General features: G+C 44.4%; 5 protein-coding genes across 10 annotated transcripts; 4 read left to right on the top strand and 1 right to left on the bottom strand.

The window, feature by feature from the left end:
• Window positions 1-634: 634 nt before the first annotated feature.
• On the top strand, window positions 635-4,486 carry LOC105693807 (protein yellow). Its single transcript, XM_012413983.3, has 7 exons — window positions 635-834; window positions 1,883-2,177; window positions 2,265-2,489; window positions 2,722-2,824; window positions 2,912-3,000; window positions 3,092-3,384; window positions 3,474-4,486. Exons 1-7 carry the CDS (start codon window positions 830-832, stop codon window positions 3,745-3,747), a joined length of 1,284 nt encoding a protein of 427 aa, XP_012269406.2. The 5' UTR covers window positions 635-829; the 3' UTR covers window positions 3,748-4,486.
• A 2,158-nt stretch (window positions 4,487-6,644) lies between these two features.
• LOC105693804 (protein yellow-like) lies at window positions 6,645-11,637 on the top strand. Of its 5 annotated transcripts, none has more exons than XM_012413979.4 (6): window positions 6,645-6,799; window positions 8,785-9,024; window positions 9,593-9,774; window positions 9,882-10,342; window positions 10,414-10,654; window positions 10,747-11,637. In XM_012413979.4, the coding sequence occupies exons 2-6, from the start codon at window positions 8,793-8,795 to the stop codon at window positions 10,963-10,965; spliced, it is 1,335 nt and encodes a 444-aa protein (XP_012269402.2). In that variant the 5' UTR covers window positions 6,645-6,799; window positions 8,785-8,792; the 3' UTR covers window positions 10,966-11,637. The 5 variants fall into 5 exon arrangements, with proteins under 5 accessions (XP_012269402.2, XP_048510658.1, XP_048510659.1 ...); XM_048654701.1 differs by lacking the exon at window positions 6,645-6,799 and adding an exon at window positions 6,952-7,217; XM_048654702.1 differs by lacking the exon at window positions 6,645-6,799 and adding an exon at window positions 7,256-7,512.
• Window positions 11,638-11,785: 148 nt separating this feature from the next.
• Window positions 11,786-14,552, bottom strand: LOC105693808 (major royal jelly protein 1-like). Of its 2 annotated transcripts, XR_007278216.1 has the most exons (6): window positions 13,872-14,552; window positions 13,637-13,806; window positions 13,344-13,562; window positions 12,824-13,243; window positions 12,256-12,744; window positions 11,786-12,133 (listed from the first exon to the last, which is right to left on the bottom strand). XR_007278216.1 is itself a non-coding variant. In XM_048654705.1 (5 exons), the coding sequence occupies exons 1-5, from the start codon at window positions 14,065-14,067 to the stop codon at window positions 12,472-12,474; spliced, it is 1,278 nt and encodes a 425-aa protein (XP_048510662.1). In that variant the 5' UTR covers window positions 14,068-14,552; the 3' UTR covers window positions 12,213-12,471. The 2 variants fall into 2 exon arrangements, 1 of the variants encoding a protein (XP_048510662.1); XM_048654705.1 differs by lacking the exon at window positions 11,786-12,133 and having other exon boundaries at window positions 12,213-12,744.
• A 167-nt stretch (window positions 14,553-14,719) lies between these two features.
• On the top strand, window positions 14,720-16,598 carry LOC105693806 (major royal jelly protein 1-like). The gene is made up of 5 exons (XM_012413982.3): window positions 14,720-15,075; window positions 15,185-15,366; window positions 15,456-15,671; window positions 15,737-16,159; window positions 16,229-16,598. The coding sequence occupies exons 1-5, from the start codon at window positions 14,871-14,873 to the stop codon at window positions 16,502-16,504; spliced, it is 1,302 nt and encodes a 433-aa protein (XP_012269405.2). The 5' UTR covers window positions 14,720-14,870; the 3' UTR covers window positions 16,505-16,598.
• Window positions 16,599-17,093: 495 nt separating this feature from the next.
• On the top strand, window positions 17,094-19,033 carry LOC105693809 (major royal jelly protein 1-like). Its single transcript, XM_012413986.3, has 6 exons — window positions 17,094-17,251; window positions 17,343-17,548; window positions 17,635-17,816; window positions 17,894-18,109; window positions 18,185-18,607; window positions 18,678-19,033. The coding sequence occupies exons 2-6, from the start codon at window positions 17,365-17,367 to the stop codon at window positions 18,948-18,950; spliced, it is 1,278 nt and encodes a 425-aa protein (XP_012269409.2). The 5' UTR covers window positions 17,094-17,251; window positions 17,343-17,364; the 3' UTR covers window positions 18,951-19,033.
• Window positions 19,034-19,470: the final 437 nt, after the last annotated feature.

Here is a 19,470-nt window from a genome sequence, read left to right as displayed (position 1 = left end):
GTCCCCGGTACGCACGAGGAGAACGGAGTTTGCGAAACGTTTTTTTCATCTCTTACTTATTTTCGTTTCGAATAATCCCACAAACTTCCGAGGTTTGAACTTTTCGCTACTTCGTCGCGTGACCTTTACCTCCGTTGCTCGACTCCAGCTATACGGTTACTTTTATCACAGTCAACGATCCGACGCACGCGATCGGCACGTCGACCCGAAGACAAATTGCTCGGTTGTACAGGAAAGAGATGAAAAAAACGAAACAATTAAGGAATTGCCGAAAAAAACGATTGCGAGTCCACAGAATCGCAAGGTCGCGTTTTTTCGATCGCTTCCGGGTGGTGCGCGCTTCGGGAACAAAAAAATGTCTTCCTCGTCCTCAAGTGCAGCGGAAAAAAAAACTATCTCGTGGTACTCGGTTTTAATTGTTTTTCGTTTTTTTTTTCTTCACAAACGGTGAAGCGGTTCGACGAGTGGGAGAGGTGGCGGAATATGCGGAGGAACTCAAAGGTCCGCAATGTCTGGGGTACCCTTACCACTGTTACGTGTAGCGAATGTCCCCGTACAACGGTGCGGAGACGGGGAACTTTGCATCGAGCAACCATAGGATATCGGACCAGTTCTCGTTTCTTGTTCGTTCATTCGCCCACGAACTCAATCTTCGAGTAGTTGTCAGTTGCATTTTGTAAGTGCGTTATCGCGGCTTGTCCTTATCGATTTGTAGGCGCACGCGTCCCATCAATTGCCAAAAAATAAAAAAAACAACGATAGAAAAAAGGACGTCCACTCGACGCGACCGAAAGTCGAAGTTTCCGAGAGGTTCAAACTCGAAAAAGAAATGAAGTGAGTAATTGAAAAAATAGAGAAAAAAAAAAAAACGAAGAAGAAAAATTGTGATTTTATGTGTGGAAAAAAATTCATGCGATGTCGTTCGAATTTGAGAACTGATTCGATTTTTTTCTGCTTTTGTGAATAATTTCCTTTGATATCTCGAGAATTTCCGGATCTATACGTAATCAGCGCGTATCGATGCACCGAATTTCGCATTCTCACCGAGTGTTGACAAAATTTGCGTCGAAGTATCCGGTATGGAAAGACGGACTCGGTACTTTTTCCACCAGCGTCAAGGCTGAGGGCGTTTACGCGCGTTGAGAAAATTCGGAATTCCTTGGAAAATCGAGTATCTCGAAGAGAAAAAAAAGAGGAAAAAGAAATCATCACGGACCGCGGCGTGCTGTGCAGTGTCGATGAATTTCTCAACGTCACCCCACCCCGTCATTGTTAACGTTGTAAATTATTGTTGAACATTATTTAGAAAACAGCATTGTTCGCTGGTCTCGCTGTACATTCAATGCCTACAGAACTAGAATCGTTTGAAATTCCTTCTGCGACGTAAAGTTTATAAACAGGTACGATACGATTTCCTGTGAAATTCCGTTCACCTGCAGTATCGTTTTGATTTTCAGTTTCTAACAAAAAAAAAAAAAACCCTTAATCCTCGTCCACGCATACCGTCGGTTCAGTTCAAATTTAAGGTAGGTCGTTCTGAACGAATCGGAAACTAGAATGCGAATGGGTGAAATATATGCAGACAATCGCGGGCGAGGAACGCGTTTTTTTTTTTTTTTCAATCCAGCGAATCGAGACCAGCTAGCTAATCGCGTACGGTGACGATAAAAATCCTTCACGCTGAACGAGCAGCCCCGCGACTTTGTTCGACACGACGCGCTTTATTTTCCGCGCATTAAATTTACCACCTTATCCCGCACCTTAAGCGGGAATTCGATACCTCCTTAACCAGGTGGCCGTAAAGAATTTTTTTTCGAAGCGATCAAACGTCCCCAACGAATTCCTCGATAAGATTCGCGATATTTTTTTTCTACTTCAACAGGAACAACATTTTGGCGACCTATTTGCTCGCGGTATTTTGTTCGGCCCTCGGAGTTCCTCCGGTGAGGAACGACGACCAGCTCGAGACTATAGCCCAATGGCAGCTCTTGGACTACGCGTTTCCCTACGACCCGACGTACCTGGGCAGTTTTCGTCCAGAGAACGTAGTGCCGACCGGTATCGAGGTCGCGTGGCATCGCATATTCGTAGCGACCCCGAGACTCCGGGCCGGAGTTCCGGCCACCATAAGTTTCATCCCCAGGGACGTTCCCGCGGGAAGCAGCCCGCAGCTCCAGGTGAGATGTCCCGCTCGGAAACGAGTCGTTCGATCGGACGGTTTTTTTTAACGTATTTTCCGGGTCGATTTATCGCCCGTTTCGCAGGCTTTTCCGTCGTGGGAATGGCACGGCGCCGGTAGGGGCGATTTGAATTGTAGCGGATTGATATCCGTCTACAGAATCCGTCTGGACAGGTGCAACAGACTCTGGGTACTCGACAGCGGAGTGATGACCTCGATCGACGATTTCACGACCGTCTGCCCACCGAAATTATTGGTGTTCGATCTTCAGACCGATCGATTGGTCCGCACGATACAATTCCCCCGGGACGTAAGTACGACGACGATAATTATAACAAGGACGACGACGAGGATTATAACGATACGCGGGGATCGCTTTACACGCGTTTAGAAAACCGCAAACTTTCTACTCGGATGAAAAAATAATGGCGGCTTGTCGGGATCGTGTATCGATTTGCTCGCAGGTATTAAAATTCGCCGCTAATTTTTTTTTTTTTCTTCTTTTCCCTCCTCTCCGGTTTCTCTTCGCCTCTCCGAAACAGTCGGTCCGGCAAAATTCGCTCTTCACCAATCTCGTCATCGACGAGACGTCGGCCACGACTTGCGACGACGTTTTCATATACATCACGGACACGGCGAACGCAGGTGAGAAATCGTGATAGAATCGGCGACGACGAATCGGAGATGGAAAATCATTTTTGGTATATTTTTTTTTTTTTTCTTCCCTCCCAGGAATCGTCGTTTACGACGGCGCGGCCGACAGAAGTTGGAGAGTGACGCACGCCTCCATGTTACCTAATCCCGATTACACGATGTACCAGGTAATTTGGGGGTAGATTTTTCCGATCCTCACCCTCCCCCGCAAGTTTGAATTCTCTGATCTGGACGTAATTCTTCTTTCGTTTTCCGCAGATCGGCAGCGATACTTTCGAGCTATTCGACGGCGTGGTTGGACTCGGTTTCTCGGCTAGATTGGGAACTCTTTATTTCCAACCGCTGGCGACGGATCGTCTCTTCAGCGTTCCCACGTCCGCCCTGCAAGCCGGACCGCTTCCTTTCGGGGAACAATTGCCTGTAACTTTGGTGGGAAGAAAATCGAGCCAAGGTATAGGACTCGGCGTGGACCCTACCGACGATTCGATCCTCTTCGCGCCGCTCACCGAAACCGCCATCGCCGCCTGGCAGCCGCAGACGAACAACCAGAGGTGGAAAATTATCTAAAAATTGGAAAAAATAAGGAGCGAAAATTGGAAAGTAACGGCGATAACAGATCATCGAAATTTTATTCCCGCAGGATACTCGCCTACAGTCCGGAGCAGCTTCAGTTCACGGCCGAGATTAGGTGGGTCGAACGTGACGGTGGAAATATATGGGCTCTGTCGTCCAGGTTTCAGAAGTTTTTCAAGAATCAGATAAACCCGCGGGACATAAATCTGCGAATTATGAGGATCAGGAACGCTCCGATTCATCAGCCCTCAGGACCCCTTCTACCACCGGCTAATATCTACAGACAAATTTACCCGGTCTTTGGACGCAATTTCTACAACAATACAGCAATCGGTTTCTGATTCGTCATCCCCAAATTGTTCCATTTCTTTTCTCCTTTAGTGAATTGGCTTTACACGATAATTCAAATCTGATCAATCCCTTCCATTGGCTTAATTGTAATTTTGTTTCGATACAGTGAGGAAATTTTCTTTTCTTCAGACTCATTTTTTTTTTTTTCAAATGAAAATAAAATTGTGCGAATCGTTACGCTGCGTTCGTCGCCGTACTCGATCGAAAAATTCAACGCGGTATTTTAGAAGTAATATTGGTTATTTGCACGCGATGCAGAAACGCTTGCGATTACGAGCGCGATAGAAGCTTTAATGCAACGTGGGCGAATTCCTCTTCTTGTGTATAACTTGTAGAATGCTCGCTCCCCTACTCGAGCGTAAAATTTCATTGACACTGTAATCGTTTGGTAAAAATAGAAATGAACTCCAACACTTAATATTTTCGATTTGATCATTTGTACTCTAGATTACCAGAATCATTATCAACCTTCGTTTGTCCAGCTGAATCAAGTGCGGCTGATTTTCCAATCAACGAAATTACCTTCCGTTCGTGTACTTGAAACAGATCGAATATTTTTTAAGCAATAAGCAAATATTTTTCACATAATTGTCTAACATAATATACGCGAATCACACCTGCCACTCGTCTACACGAATATGAATACCTCCTTAATTAGCGTGAAAATATATTCAGATTACATTCGGATGATTGTAGTGGAAATAAAAAATCATGTCAAATTTGCCAATATTTCATTAAAAACTAAAAGGTGTTTTCTTTCAATTATCAGCCACACTCGTATTTACCCATCGTACGATAATTTTCCGTTGAATTTTCCACGTCTCCTTGTTTCGCGCAACCCACATTTTACAGAGGTGATGCAGGTCTCGCATCTCCGTGAACAAAATAAAAGAACAACAAAACGTTATTAATTATTCGAGCTACGAAACGTCGAGTGATGTCAGAATTAGCCGAATATCAGCGTACGGGTTCGGTACTCGTGTATCGGCCAGATGCGAAGGTCAAAGGTCAGCCTTGTTGACATCGGTCGGCAAACTGAAGCGCCCAGACGCCCACAGACGACGACGACGACGACCGCCCGTTTCCTTTCGATGAATAGAAAACGGGAAACGAATGATGGTTCGAAAACAACGAAATAGAGATGAACAAAATCGCGGACAAGGATTCCCCGCAAAAGGCGCGGAAAGGATTCGCGGACGAACGAGCACGCGTACAATAGTCGCGGCATGAATGAAAAAAACTTTCTATCGTCGATGCGGGTGCTAAATGAAATTTTCGACAAAAAAAAAAAAAAAGAAAAAAAAAAAAAGGAGAACAAAGGCCGGTCACGGAATGTCAAAGAACGCGGAGAAGGAGATAATAGAAAACCGCGGGCGCGGTCGGTCGACTCGTGTGAATTACAGCGATACCATTATAGGTATACTGAATATCTGCTGCATTCCGATACACGATACGCGTGACGACGCGGGAAAATACGTTGTGTAGCGAGATGTATTAAATTTAAAAATTTTCTTCGTTCTCAATGAAATTGTATGATTTTTTTTTTTTTTTTTGTTTTTTTCTCTCATACCTTTTCTCAACGTCTCTGAAAATTTCCACAAAACGCTCGAATGTCGCAAGCGTACTTTCATTTCATTATTATAATTTTTTTTCGCCACTAATTGTAAAATATATATTTATACGCTGTTTAGCGAGGCAATAAAACGATACGTCAAACACGTACGTGCGCAAAAAAAATCTACATACCTTTCGGCGGTCGTGAAATTACAGCGAGACAATTTTCTCCTCGATCGGGTTTCGGAATAGTTAGTTTTAGGCGGCCCGTAAGTCAACGAAAACGACGATGAAAAAAAGATCGAAAATCCCGAACTGCGGATATCGTGTTTTTCGACATCGATTGAAAATTTCCCGAGTCTCTCTTCGATCGTCGTCTTCTGGATTTTGTTGGGAAAATAATAATTATTGTTACAGCAGCCCGAGGCTCGCGTAGTAGGCGATAATAACGTACGTCGTGTAAATGGGAGGATACCCATTAAAAACGTGAGCTGTATAAATAGAAGGAACGATAATGTTCGATGCGATTACAAACTACGCTCTATCATAACATTCAGAAGTGATCGCGTATCGCGTCGTCGAACGTCCAGAGAGAAACTTGATACGAAAAATGTGAAGAAAAAAAAAAAAAAAATTCCCATCCACAGCTTCGTTATCGACCAAATCTATAGTCGAATTTCTCAACCGAATTTTTACATCACCGTCCGAATATCCAAAATTCAAATAAAACTCGTCCTTGTTTATTAGATTAGAGCATAGTTCACGATCCGACATAGATTCGGTTTGGCTAGACGTGATAATAAATTTGAAACGAGCGTTCGTCGAGGCGAAATTGGAACGAGAGGATCGATTAAAATGTCGGCCGGACGATCGATTTTTGTTAGCGGATCCGTAAAAGGACGAGGACGTCACCGGGATTTCGGAAATCCCTGCCGATCGAATTACCCACGTTATGAATTAATCCTGTCGCACGAACCCGACTATTTCTTGCACCGGGATCCGCGAGCCCTTTTTTGCGATCGGAGGGAACGACGACTTTCCTCCGATTAAAAAGCACCTGCTTTACACGTTGGTCAGAATTCCCCAGCTACGCAACCTCGCGTACTTTTCCTCCTCGGATAAAACGCGTTATCTACGACCCGTTTCGAATCCGTTCCAGGTGCTACATAGATTATAGCACGCACGTGTGTGCGATGTACAAACCAGCCGAAGAAGATCGCGTATTTTTCTTCTTTTTTTTTTCTTTTGCAGCATAATCGAGCCGCTGACGTCAGAGATACAGCTGCGACTCCCCGTGCTGCAGAAGGAGAAACGGATGTACGCGAAACGAGAAGACGAAGAAGAAAATCCTATAAATGAGAACACCATGCTCGGAGAGATTTAGTGTTACTCCCGAGCCGTTTGGGTGTCGGAGAAATTTTCGAGAGAAAAGAAAATTTTTTTGCCAAAACTCAGATCGAATTCATCGCACTTTTCGCTCTACCTAACGTACGTAAATAACGATGTGATTGACTTTCATTTATTTCGACATTGGATCAAACTGCCGGCTTATTCGAAGGCTTGGAAACATTTTTTTTTTTTTTTCTCTTCAGATATTATTAAGAAAGAATTCGAGCGAACGGTAATTATTTTCATTTTTCAAATTCTTGGCTCGAAGCGAATCGACCTCTGCCATCGGTTCGAATCGCGTTGGTTCACAGTTAGGTTCGTACAAGTTACAAAATTGGAGATCGACGAGCGACTGGAGTCGAAGAGTTAATTAGGATTCGGCCAGGCGTCGGGGAATATTTATTTTCAAAAGAATCGTTAAAACCTCATACAACATTTTTGTACACGTATAAATTGCGAATAGTTTTTGCAAACTGGTATATGACGCGTTGGAGTGCAGAGTGGATTGTAGACGTCGGTGAGTTGAGTTGAGTTGAGTTGAGTTTCGCTCGTAATGATCCAAAATAACAGTCAGGCACCGGCCACTGAGGCGTCCGCATCATAAAATCTATATTCAAATAAAACAAGATCCCGAAGCGATCGATGGATCGTCGATAAATCAATGGAATAATTGGCGTCGTGAAAACTGTGCTCATTGAATAAACGGAAGACAACAGAATCGAGATCGTTTGGTCGGTCGCGGTGAAAGTTCATCGCAAAAAAGTGCTAGTTCACACGACAAAAAGTGGTCGGAGTGTTTCAATACTGTGCAGGTCTGATTTTTCCCCCGTTTCGTGAAAGAAAATACAAAAAAGACCGAAAAAACGAAAAACTATTGAATAACTATCAGGTACGCCCTGTGAGCCGATTCGAATTAGAATTTTTATCAGCTTCATTTCGTTGATTAGATTTCGCTCGAAGGGCGCACAAAACCGCGATAATTATTTTACCGCAAGCATGTGCATTATCGGTTTTCCGCTAATTAGTCGTTGGATATTATCAATCGTTTTGATTAACGAAAAATTGCTGAGCTATTTTTCGTTCGATCTTTTTCTCTGCGTAGTAGGTTTTGAAAATCGATCACTTCGATCACGATTCACCAGCGCTGTGAATTGGAGAAACGCCGCGGACGTTCGAATCACCGATTTCGTAATCGGTCGGAGGCTAATTTGAACCTGAAAATTCTGACGATGGTTGTTTGCGGTCACAACGAGTCTTAGAATATTCATCTACGGCTGAATCGACCGAAGTTTAATTGATGGCCCAACGATATCTGATCATCGCGTTACGTCGTCGACCTGACATTAAAAATTGATCATCGATCTAGAGAAGCAAGCGGTGATCTAGCGGGTTGTGCGCATTTCAGAAAAAAAAAATTCTCATCACTTTACTCGATTGTTACGTTATCTGAATTACGGGGCGGTGTTCGCGCAATCGAAGTGCCGACCGATTAATTATTACAATAAGGTAACCCGATAGTTTGAAAACAAGAAAAAAAAATCCTTTAAAAAAAGCGATGAAAAATATGAAAAATATCGTTAATGTAATCGGACATCACGGTGGGATGTTCGTGTTTACCTATCATAACGGGTTTGTTCTATGAGAGCGTAATTAGCATGAAGTCAAACAAAGGCTAAGCAAGGTAAATTAGCTCCGATGCGTATTCGTCGAAACCTCAAGTTTCGTAAGGTATATAACTTTGTTTGTACAGTGATTGATTTTTGAAACGTCTGTGGAATGTTTCTCGTTTCTTAATTTATGACTTGCCAGTTCCGAAAAACTACTTTTACGGCTTAGCTATTTTTACAATCGGTCAAGGTTCCCCTCCCGATATCGACGAATAAAATAATTTTGAAACGCCCGTGAACGCTTCGCGCTCACAATCCGCAGATATAAAAATTAGGCAATCCGCGAGAGACTCTACGCAATTATTCCCCGATTCCGAACGAGTTCGTTCGTTTCAAGTAATGAAGCAAAAACTTGATTTATTTTCACGCCCACAATTTACACTCGTTTGTAAATTTTCGCTGATTTTCTTTCGACAGATATTAAAATGGCGACAAAAAAAGCGTCGATTCTGGCGCAGTTCGCCGCTATTTTTCTCACCCTCCTCGTCGCCGATGTACGCTGCAACGATCCGAACGACAAACTTCGCGCCGTCTACTCTTGGAAGGCCTTAGAATTCACCTTCCCGAATGAACAGGCCAGAGAAGCTGCGATAGCCGTGGGAGATTTCATACCCGGAAGTCCGATGCCAATCGACGTGGACACTTATCTGCACGACGGTAATTATTATTATCTCAATGATTCAGCTGTACAAACGAGGAATACGCGAGTAGAGAATGGGAAGAAATTTTGTTAACGCGAGGAGGCGATTGCGTAGAAAAAAAAATTTAGAAATCATAGCTGGTTTTACCCACTTACGGGTTACGGGATTTCAGGTGCGTTGAAAATTCATTTTCGAATAACAAAGCGAACCGACGAATCGCCACAATGGAAGGTAACGACGATTGTTCGTACGTAGCGTGGCGCGGGGCGATTCGCGTAACGGTTTCCAGATGAGTTCATCGATAATTAATTGAGCGATCGGCCGATGCCGAGGCTGAATTGATACGAAAAAAACAAAAAAAAAGGTAAAAGAGAGAAACAGACGGAAATAAAATAAAGCGATTCGCGGGCCGGTATGGCGCACGTAATCTTCGCCGCGATAATTGTACTAATCTTCCGCGCGGTAATTCCCATTCGATAATAAACACTCCGAGAGAAGATGCGAGCGAACTTGCGCAATTGATACGACCGGTTCGATCGCACGCTCGGGATTCCACGACTCACAGCTTATTTCAAAAATTCCAGGCAGATTCGGCAGGCGGATATTCGTGACGATTCCGAGATTCCAGAAGGGGGTGCCGGTCACCCTGGGGTTCGTCACTACCGAGGTGACCGCCGACGGAAATCCGAAAATCGCACCCTATCCCAACTGGAATTGGCAGAGAAGCGGCGACTGCGACGGTCTCACCAGCGTGTGGAGGATCGAGGTGAGTTGTTTTTTTTTTTTTTTTATCGGGGGGGAGGAGAAATATCGCGAGAAAAATATTCAAAAATATGGGGCCGATCTCGTCAACGATTTTTCGCCTCTCCGCAGATCGACCGGTGCGGACGACTCTGGGTAATGGACACGGGAAAAATCGAAGAGCGTCAAGTCTGCCCGGCCCAGTTATTAGTTTTCTCGCTGGAGACGAATCGTCTGATATCGCGGTACAGATTCCCGCAGAGTCAAGTGAGGGAGAGCTCGTTATTCGTAACACCGATAGTCGACGCGCGGGGACACATGTGCCACGACACTTTCGTCTACATAGCGGACGTCTCGGGATTTTCACTGCTCGTCTACGACCACCAGAATCTCCGCAGCTGGAGGATAAGCAACAATTTGTTCTACCCGTATCCCAATTACGGTACGTTCGACATAAAGAATGAGGTTTTCGACCTGATGGACGGTATATTGGGGATGACTTTGAGCCCCCTGAGGCCCTACGGAGACAGGATTCTCTACTTTCATTCCCTGGCGAGCAAAGTCGAGTCCTACGTTCCAACGTCTGTGATAAGGTAAGGCGACAATGAAATTTAGATGAAAAGAAGATGCGATAATTTGTTGTTTTTTTTTTTCTCGTTCGAAGGAACTACACGTTGTTCGCGGATAATCCGGAAGCGGCTAGCCGTTCGTTCGTAGCTTTCAAAAACGAGAGGAGCACCCAATCGGCGGCTCAGGCGATGGACAAAAACGGAGTATTGTTTTTCGGACTGCTGTCGGAACTGGCGATCGGATGTTGGAACAGCGTGAACTACGATTACGGCGACGAGTTCATCGAAAGGATAGCGCAGAACGAGGACACCCTCCAGTTCCCGTCGGGGATAAAGGTACAGTTTGACTCCAGTCCGTGTGAAAATTTGCTCGTTTTTTTCTCATTTTCGTAACTTCGAGAGACTTTTAACACCGCTTCGTTCGCCAGGTAATCACGTCGAAGAACGGTCGTCAGGAATTGTGGGTGATGACGATATCGTTCCAGCGAGTTATGACGGGTACGATGAGTCCGAACGAGACGAATTTCCGCATCCAGGCGGCTGTGATCGACGAACTAGTTCGCGGCACGAAATGCGACGTAGCCTCGATAAACATCAATTCCGTAAGACAGTCGACCCACGGATCGCTCACCTTTCCGACGGAATGAATGTCGAGACCCCGCGAAAAGTTCGACGGGCCCGAAATCGTCGCATACTTTTCGCGGGGGCTTAAAAAATTTCGCCATCGCGGTCCCCTGGATTCGACGAGACTCCGCGTCGCTCCCAAAACGTACAGTTTTTACGTCGACCATTCTCGAAATCCGGGGCATTGATCTCCCGATCCACCTCAATGGGGTACGGAATCATCCTTGCGATGGCGAAATTATTTATTATGAAGAAATACACTGTCGTTACTAATCATAGTTACGGTGTTCAAACTAGTCGCTTTTCTGTTTTTCAATTTTTAGTGTGTAACGTGAACTCTTTTTTTTTCTCTCTCTCTCTCTGTACCCACTAGATATATTCATCGATAATCTCATCCGGAGTGAAATGATACTCTCGTAATTGACGATGTAATTAATTCATCGCACCGCTGAACAGCGTGATCGTATATTAATATATATATAATTTATTATAACTAATAAACTAGTGAAAAGCTAACAATACGTAGACTAGCCGTTATTCGCGAACTCGAAGAATAGAAAAGATTTTTGTTGTTTTAATCGTTTTATCCGTTAATACCGACCAAAAATAAGATTGGTTTTTTTTTAATCTAAGAATATTGTAAATTATTTCCGATGTGACATGGATCAATAAATTTATCCGTTGATTGAAAATAACCTGACACGATTTCTGAGCCCTAATTCACCCGCCGTGCACCGTAAGAAATGTGATTACGGATGTTACGAACGTGGAAAATTTTGAATTGAAGAGTCGTCGCAAGCCATGTCCATTGTTCTATTGCATTGGAAAAATGTTGTTCTATGGTCGTAACGACTGCTCTTGTTGGAATAGACGATTTGCTCGATCGATGTGAACAAATATACACGAGTATACCAACGTGTCGGATAAAACGAGTAATTCCGTTCTCGATACAACACGGTAAACAATCATGTTTGTTTACCTTACTCATATGTGGATAGAACCGGTTGCGAAATGGTAGCTGGTCGTATAAACGGTGCATATCATTTCAAATTCCAGCGCACTCCTCACAGGATCATAAATAAAATAAGTGGAACGTACCCGTTGATCTCGGGTAAGATTCACCGCTCGATATTTCGAACGTTTCCTTTTCGAAGGCCTTGCGAAATGAGGGGCCGATGATCGTCTCGTATACTTAAACATAAATTTACAGAAAATCAAAACACTCGTAGCGACGTCGCAACTTTATCATATACAAAAATTACGAGCGTCGGGAAACCATTTCAATTTATTTTGATTCGAAAAGATCAACCTACCGAGTCAGGAACTGTGCAAGAGCTTTTTTGAAGTCGGGTATTTTCATTGGATCCGTTGCCACGTTACCCGTTCTCATACACATATCGGCACCTCGAAAATTCTCCGGCATGTCGAATTATAATTTATTTAGATTTTGCAACTATTCGAAAGAAAGTTATTAAGATTCGAAAATTGCCGATTTGCAATCGAGTCCTCGTGGTCTGGCCTAAGGGCAGCTAGTTTTCTATTTTAAAGAAAAATTTTTCTTCCATCGTAGGGACGAGCTCGTGCGACTTCGTCTCGCAATAAGTGCCCTTGACGAGATCTGCGACGTTCGATCCTAAAATCCTGAAATTCACGTCGGAGAAATCCAGAGATCCCAAACGAAACTTCTGGTAACGATTGGTCATCACCCAGACATTTTCGCCCTCGACGCCATTTTGGATTCCTTTGGTGATTTTCAGACCGCTGACGAACTGCAGCTTCTCTGAATCTTGGTCCAAAATTTCCTGAAATCATTCATACCGATCAGATTTTTCACCCTCAACATTCTGAGCCGTGAGACAGCTGCGTGTCCGGTGTACCCACCACGTAAGGATCGACCAGAGGATACTGAAGGTTCCAGCAAGCGATGGCTGTTTGCAGGGGAAAACCGGCAATCAAGACACCGTCCGACGAGTAATCCCTGGCAAGTTCTTGGCTCGGTATAGTGTAGTTGCACATGTAGTACTGGATATCTATTCCCGAATAGGAGTAGTGCATCTGTTCGCGGGTCGCCGCGTATCCTTTGACGGACGCCAGAGGCTTGAAGAGTACCGGTTGTTCCTCGACGAATCCCGACGGGGGTAAAAGCATGCTGCCTACTCCGATATCCAATCTTACACTTTCATTGTCTATTACGAAGTTCGTTTGTTCTGCTTCCGGTGCGAAGATCTTGTCGTTGAGGCGCCAAATACTTGTCCCATTGTAGATGAGGAGACCAAAACCTTCCGGATCACCTATGTATGCCTGGACGCGATGATCAATTACTCATCTTCCGAATTCAGATTCTTTTTTTTTTTTTTGCGATCGTCAACGGATCACGATGGATCGTTCGCAGCCGACTCACCCAAGTCTGTTCACAATTATCGCCGATCGTTTCGACGACCTGGATCTCCACTCTTCCTTGGCTCGGATCGTCGGGGTTGTAGGTCAACTCGGTTGGAATTTCAAAAGTGTCCAACAATTCATCCGTAGTGGGATCGAAGGTTAAAATTTTAGCGGGGCACACTTGTTCGTCGCCTATTTTGCCGGAATCGACGACCCAAAGCCGATTGCATCGGTCCACCTGCGAAGGGTGATCGCCCAATGTGAGTTGAAAATAGAATTCAGTCGAAAAAAGTCTTCAGGTGCGACACTTACTCTGACTCTGTTGACACTGGTGATGCCGGAACAGTCACCCGACTTCTTGTGCCAATCCCAACTGGGATAGGGTGCCAAAAGCGGGCCACCATTCTCGCTTCTACTTGACACGATCGACAAACTTGCGGGGTTGTCGTAATACTTCGGAGTTGTTACCAGAACACGACCATCTACATTTTTGCACAAATCAATAGCACATAATGTTCGGTTCACCCTCGATTATGAAAATTCTCACCAGAGAGCTGTTGAACGTCATTGGGAACTATCCTCTTCCGGTCGTACCGTCCGTCTGACCTGGAGGATGACTCGTCGTATGGATTATCCCATTCGTAAGCGATGTATTTCCATTCGTACAAGACATCCAATCCACCCATGCAAAATGTGGCGGATGCCAATAGGATGGACAGTGTCTGAATCGTCTGGGATTTCATTTCGACTGGAATTTGATTATTCTGCGCCCTTTTTATATTAGGAATTATCTGCAACGATAAGATGGCTGGGATTCAAAGGTGTGTATAACGACAAAGGTATCGGTGACCGTTGAAAATTACGGATTGCGTCGGATTTGTGACACACGAGCGATTTTCTCGCCTCATTGTCAGTCGCGGTCATAACGAGTTTTTATTCCTCATTCCAAAGGACTCGTATCCCAATTCTGCGAAGAAACGACCGGGATATGACTGGAAATTCGGTTCGCGGAAAGAAAAGATTCACGCTCGATGAATTGGGTGCGTCAATTTATACGGAAAGATTATTTTTTACCACCATGTATGTACTCGATTTCGATTGTATTGGGATTTTTTATCGAAGACCCTGCGGAATACGGAATACAATCGACGGCGTTTGTTGGGATGATCGAGTTGCTCGAGTGATGTAAGCGAGTATTCTGTGAGCGTAGGAACATCTGTGCGGACGTTGAATAAAACAAGAAAATTCTGATCGCTGTACGAGACAGCGAGCGAAGATATTTGTTCAGTGATTGTTGAGAAGGAGATGAAGGTTTTCGAGCAAATATCGCTTTTCAAAAATAGTAAAATGGTAATATATAAGCGGTTGCTGAATGGCAGCTGGTCAAATGAACGGCAGTTCATTTCAAATTCCATTGCACATCTCACAGAATTACAAGTAAAGCGAGCAGAACATTCGGACGCAATAGAATCGCATAAAACTGAAGACTTCCGGCTTGATTTTCCGACCGTTTCTGATCGTCAGCGGTATTTCAGTGCCTTGTAAAATGCAGACTACACTTCCAGTTCGAGCTATATGGATATTGCCGATGATATTACCGGCGTTTTTCGCAGTTTCGATGTGCGTTGAACTCAGAACCGAGTACGAGTGGAAATACTTTGAGTATAAATATGATATTGGTCGAAAAGATCAGTGGAAAGAAATGTACAACTATCGAACCCTGATCCCAACGGATTTTCTTCGAGTGTCGGGTAGGTATTTTGACAAATTCTTTTCCATCAGACTCTTCTCATCTGTGATTATCTGGCGTCGTCTCCGACGCGATCATTGTCATCTCATTTTTCCATATAAATTTTCCAGAAAATAAAACACTCATAGCAACGCCGCAGGCCAGAAATCAAAACGACATCTCGCGTTTGTCTCGTATATCCGCCGAATCCAGCGACAGCGGCCCTTTGCTGGAGCCCTATCCTTCCAACGCCTGGCACATAACATTTTTTTACCTCTACTGTCCGAAAATTACGAGCGTCAGCAAAATATTCGTTAGTATATCGGGTCGGTTGGTGTAACGAAGAACGGTGACGTCTAGACGCACGATACATTTTTTTTTTTTTTTTTTTGGTATTTTTAGATGGACGATTGCAACAGAATCTGGGTGGTCGATTCGGGAAAACTGAGGGATTTGCAAATATGTCCTCCGCAAATTTTGGCCTTCGATGCCGATACCGACGAATTGGTCGAGAAATTCGTTATACCGATGGAATTGGCTCGCAATTCCAAGACCAGGAGACCGGGCCGACTCCAAATTCAATTCGTAGAAACGAAGGATTCGTGCTCGAAGACTTGGGTACGCCGATTATTTTCTAGCGCGATAAAAAAATCGTCGAATTCACTCGATTCCGGTCGAATTAGGTTTACGTGGGAGACCCCGAGGGATACGGGATGGTGATCTGGGACGGGAAGGACGTCTGGCGACTCGAAAACGACGAGGTTTACGGACCGGACAAAACAGCGACCACATTCGACGTGGACGGACAACGATTCGATCAGGAAGTCGGGGCTTCGGGATTCGTCGTGATTCCTCCGGGATTCCTCCACGAAGATTACATGATGCTACGACCCGTCGCTTCTCAGAAGGCGTACGCGGTGAAGGTGGAAGATTTGCACAATTCCAAAGATGGTAAACCGGTTACTTACTACAAGGGCAACGTCACCCTTCCGAGTCAGGAACTGACGAGAGCCTTCTCCGAGTCGGGTGCCCTTATCGGATCACTTGCCTCCCAATCGGCTCTCTCGTGTTGGTATCCCGAAAATCCCCTGGCAGCTGAATATATCGTGAGTATCGAAAATTGTTAACTGAACAAACGAACATTGCTCAATCGATTGCAACACATTCATTTCCAGGGTATCCCTTTACGGGATCCGGTCGCTCTGCAGTACGCCGTCAGCGGGAAAATTGTTCGAGGGAAAGGAAGCCGTTCCGGAGACGAGGAGTTCTGGATTCTGTCTACTCGTAATCAACGGTTCGCCACTAATACCGTGAACTTCAACGAAACCAATTTCAGAATCATGTCGGTAAACGTGGCTGAATTGATCAACGGTACGGTTTGCGAACCTTCCGGTGGTACCCCTAAGGAATCCACCATCGAAGACAAGTTCTTCTTCAAGATGGAAAACTAAAAGGGATGAAGCGATTCACGTGTATGCCAATTATTTTGCGTTCGCAAAATCGTTATTTGAAGAATCGAAGTATGAATAAAATTATTGAGATACATTTTGCTCCCTGATACTCGAATAATTTTGATTTCCGCAACTAAAATGAAAATGGTAAGATGTGGGCCGTATAGGATGGAATATTGATTCTCAAATGATTCAAATCCTGAAAAGAAATCTACTCTCATTCGACGAATGCTCGAGCAAATGTTTGAACCGGTGAAATAGCGATAACCGACTGCTTTGCCGCCTGACAAACGACACGTTTGTTACGTAATTTTCTGCAAAAGTAAACTGGCTTTTTTTTTTTCAAACTGGTTGCCTTCTTTTTGTCGAACGGAAGCTTTCGCGATATTCACGATATTCCCAGCACTGCAGCTGCCATGATCATTTCATTTTTTTTCAAAGTCGAAAACACTTCTTCCGCCTGAATACGTGGCCAAGTATGTATGTTTGCCGAGATCTCGATTACGTAAAACGATCAAATATTTGAGTTATCCGAACATCTGAACAGATATACCGAATTAGGTAATGTGATACCGATCCTTGGACGACAAAGCGAGTGAAAATCGAATTTAATTCGAATCCTCAGACGAGAATTAAGTTTGTCCAGCAAACATTAGAATTTTGTCGAAGAGGATATAATCGGCGGTGAAACGCGATTTGCGCGACACAAGAACGGTGAACCTGACGCCCGACGATACTATAAATAAGGTGAGTGAAAATCATGATACCGAATTTTGTTTAAAATCAGTAGACTGAAATAAACTCAAATTTCATGACTCTATTTCATATCGTTTCGCAGGGTGAACTAGAAACCACCGAAAATGCAGTCGTGGTTGACACCGACAATTCTGTCGGCGTTTCTCGCCCTCTCGATGGGCGCCCAACTGAAAACGGAGTACGAATGGAAGTACTTCCAGTACAAGTTAGATAATTATTCACCGGAACAGTTGAACAGGATGTACGACTACCGTACCCTGATTCCAACCGATTTTCTTCGAGTGTCAGGTAGATTTTTCTGATCCGTCGTCGTCATCGGGGCTCATCTTCGACGCGGTAATGGTCATCTCACGTGTTTCTATGTGAATTTTCAGCGAACAAAACCCTCGTAGCGACGCCGCAGATCCATCACGCAAACCGGATCGCGAGTTTGTCTCGTATCTCGAGCGAGTCCGGCGACAGCGGTCCTCTGCTGGAGCCCTATCCTTCCAAGGAGTGGCATTCGACTTTTGGATTTTTCCACTGCCCGAAAATCACCAGTGTCACCAAAATATTCGTCGGTATTCGAGTAGTCTGATCGTGAAGGAAAACGGTGACGTTTTGACATGTTTTTTTTTTTCTTGACGTTTGCAGATGGACGACTGCAACAGGATCTGGGTGGTGGATTCAGGTAAAGTGAAGAATTCCCAAGTATGTCCGCCTCAAATTTTGGCCTTCGACGCCGATACCGACGAATTGGTCGAGAAAGTCCGCATTCCGTGGAAATTGGCTCACAGCTCCAAGAACAGGAGACGAGGACGACTCGAGGTTCAGTTCGTAGAGACGAAAGATTCGTGCTCGAAGACTTGGGTACGTCGAGTTCCTCGCCAGGATTATTTTTTGGCCCAAAAATTCGTATAACTCACTCGGTTCGAATCGCATCAGGTTTACATCGGCGACCCCGAGGGATACGGGATGGTGATCTGGGACGGAGAGGACATTTGGCGTCTAGAAAACGACGAGATCTACGGACCGGACAATACAGCGACAACATTCAACGTGGATGGACAAGAATTCGATCAGGAACTCGGAGCTTCGATATTCGTCATTGTTCCACCGGGACTCCTTCACGAAGATTACATGCTGCTCAGACCCCTGTCTTCTCTGTTCGATTACGCGGTGAAGGTCGATGATTTGCACAATTCCAAAGACGGTAAACCTGTGACTTACTACAAGGGCAACATCACCCTACCGAGTCAGGAACTGACGAGATCCATCGCGAAGTCGGGTACCCTTATCGGAGCCGTCGCCTCGGATGCGGCTGTCGCGTGTTTGCATCTTGAAAATCCTCTGGCGTTGGAACACATCGTGAGTATCGCGAAAATTACGAACAACGCTGCGATTACTGCTCTTGCTATCGTGATATTTTCGTTTCCAGGCCATGCCCATACTAGATAAGGTCTCTCTGCAGTACACAGTCAGCAGTCAAATCGTCCAAGGCAAAGGAGGCCAGGCGGAAAACGAGGAGTATTGGCTGTTGTCGAATCGTTATCAACGATTCGCCACGGATACCGTGAACTTTGATGAAATCAACTTCAGGATCATGTCGGTGAACGTGGCCGAACTGGTCAAAGGCACAGCTTGCGAATCGGTCAGCGCTCCCGAAGTATCCGCTATCGAAGACAAGTTCTTCTTCAGGATGAACAATTGAAATGGATCATGCGGATCATAGGAATTATTATGCTTTCGCCCCTTATGTGAAAAATTGAAATATGAATAAAATTATCGAAAATATTCTTCCTTCCGATGTTCGAATGATTTTTACCTCAACAACTTCGAATCTATTCTTTTAAAGGCTCGAAGTTCACCTCAGAGAAATTCAGAAAGCCAATGTCTTCAAAATCATATAGGGTTCCTCCAGCGATTTTTTCAAATTACTTCAGATCCTACCTATCGCTGCGAAACACGTTATTATAACAGCTGGTGGTTTTGATCTGTTTGGTTAGTCGACTCGCACATATAGGGGAAGGTGGGGAAATGTGGGGTACTTGAAGAATCTATGAGAAAAAAGATAGAAAACATTTTGGATCCAAAAAGATTTTTGACGTCCTTCTCGATCATTTGAAAAAAATGTTCACCAAATTTTTCCCACGTCATAATACGTATGAAGAAATAACTGCGAAATGAATTCAGGGCAAAGCTTGGATCCGCGATAAAAAAATTTACATAAA

This window comes from Athalia rosae, chromosome 4, assembly GCF_917208135.1.
Source record: "Athalia rosae chromosome 4, iyAthRosa1.1, whole genome shotgun sequence".
NCBI classification, from domain to species: Eukaryota; Metazoa; Arthropoda; class Insecta; order Hymenoptera; family Athaliidae; genus Athalia; species Athalia rosae.
The sequence above is the reverse complement of the archived record's forward strand: the minus strand, read 5'-3'. Positions and strand labels throughout refer to the sequence as shown.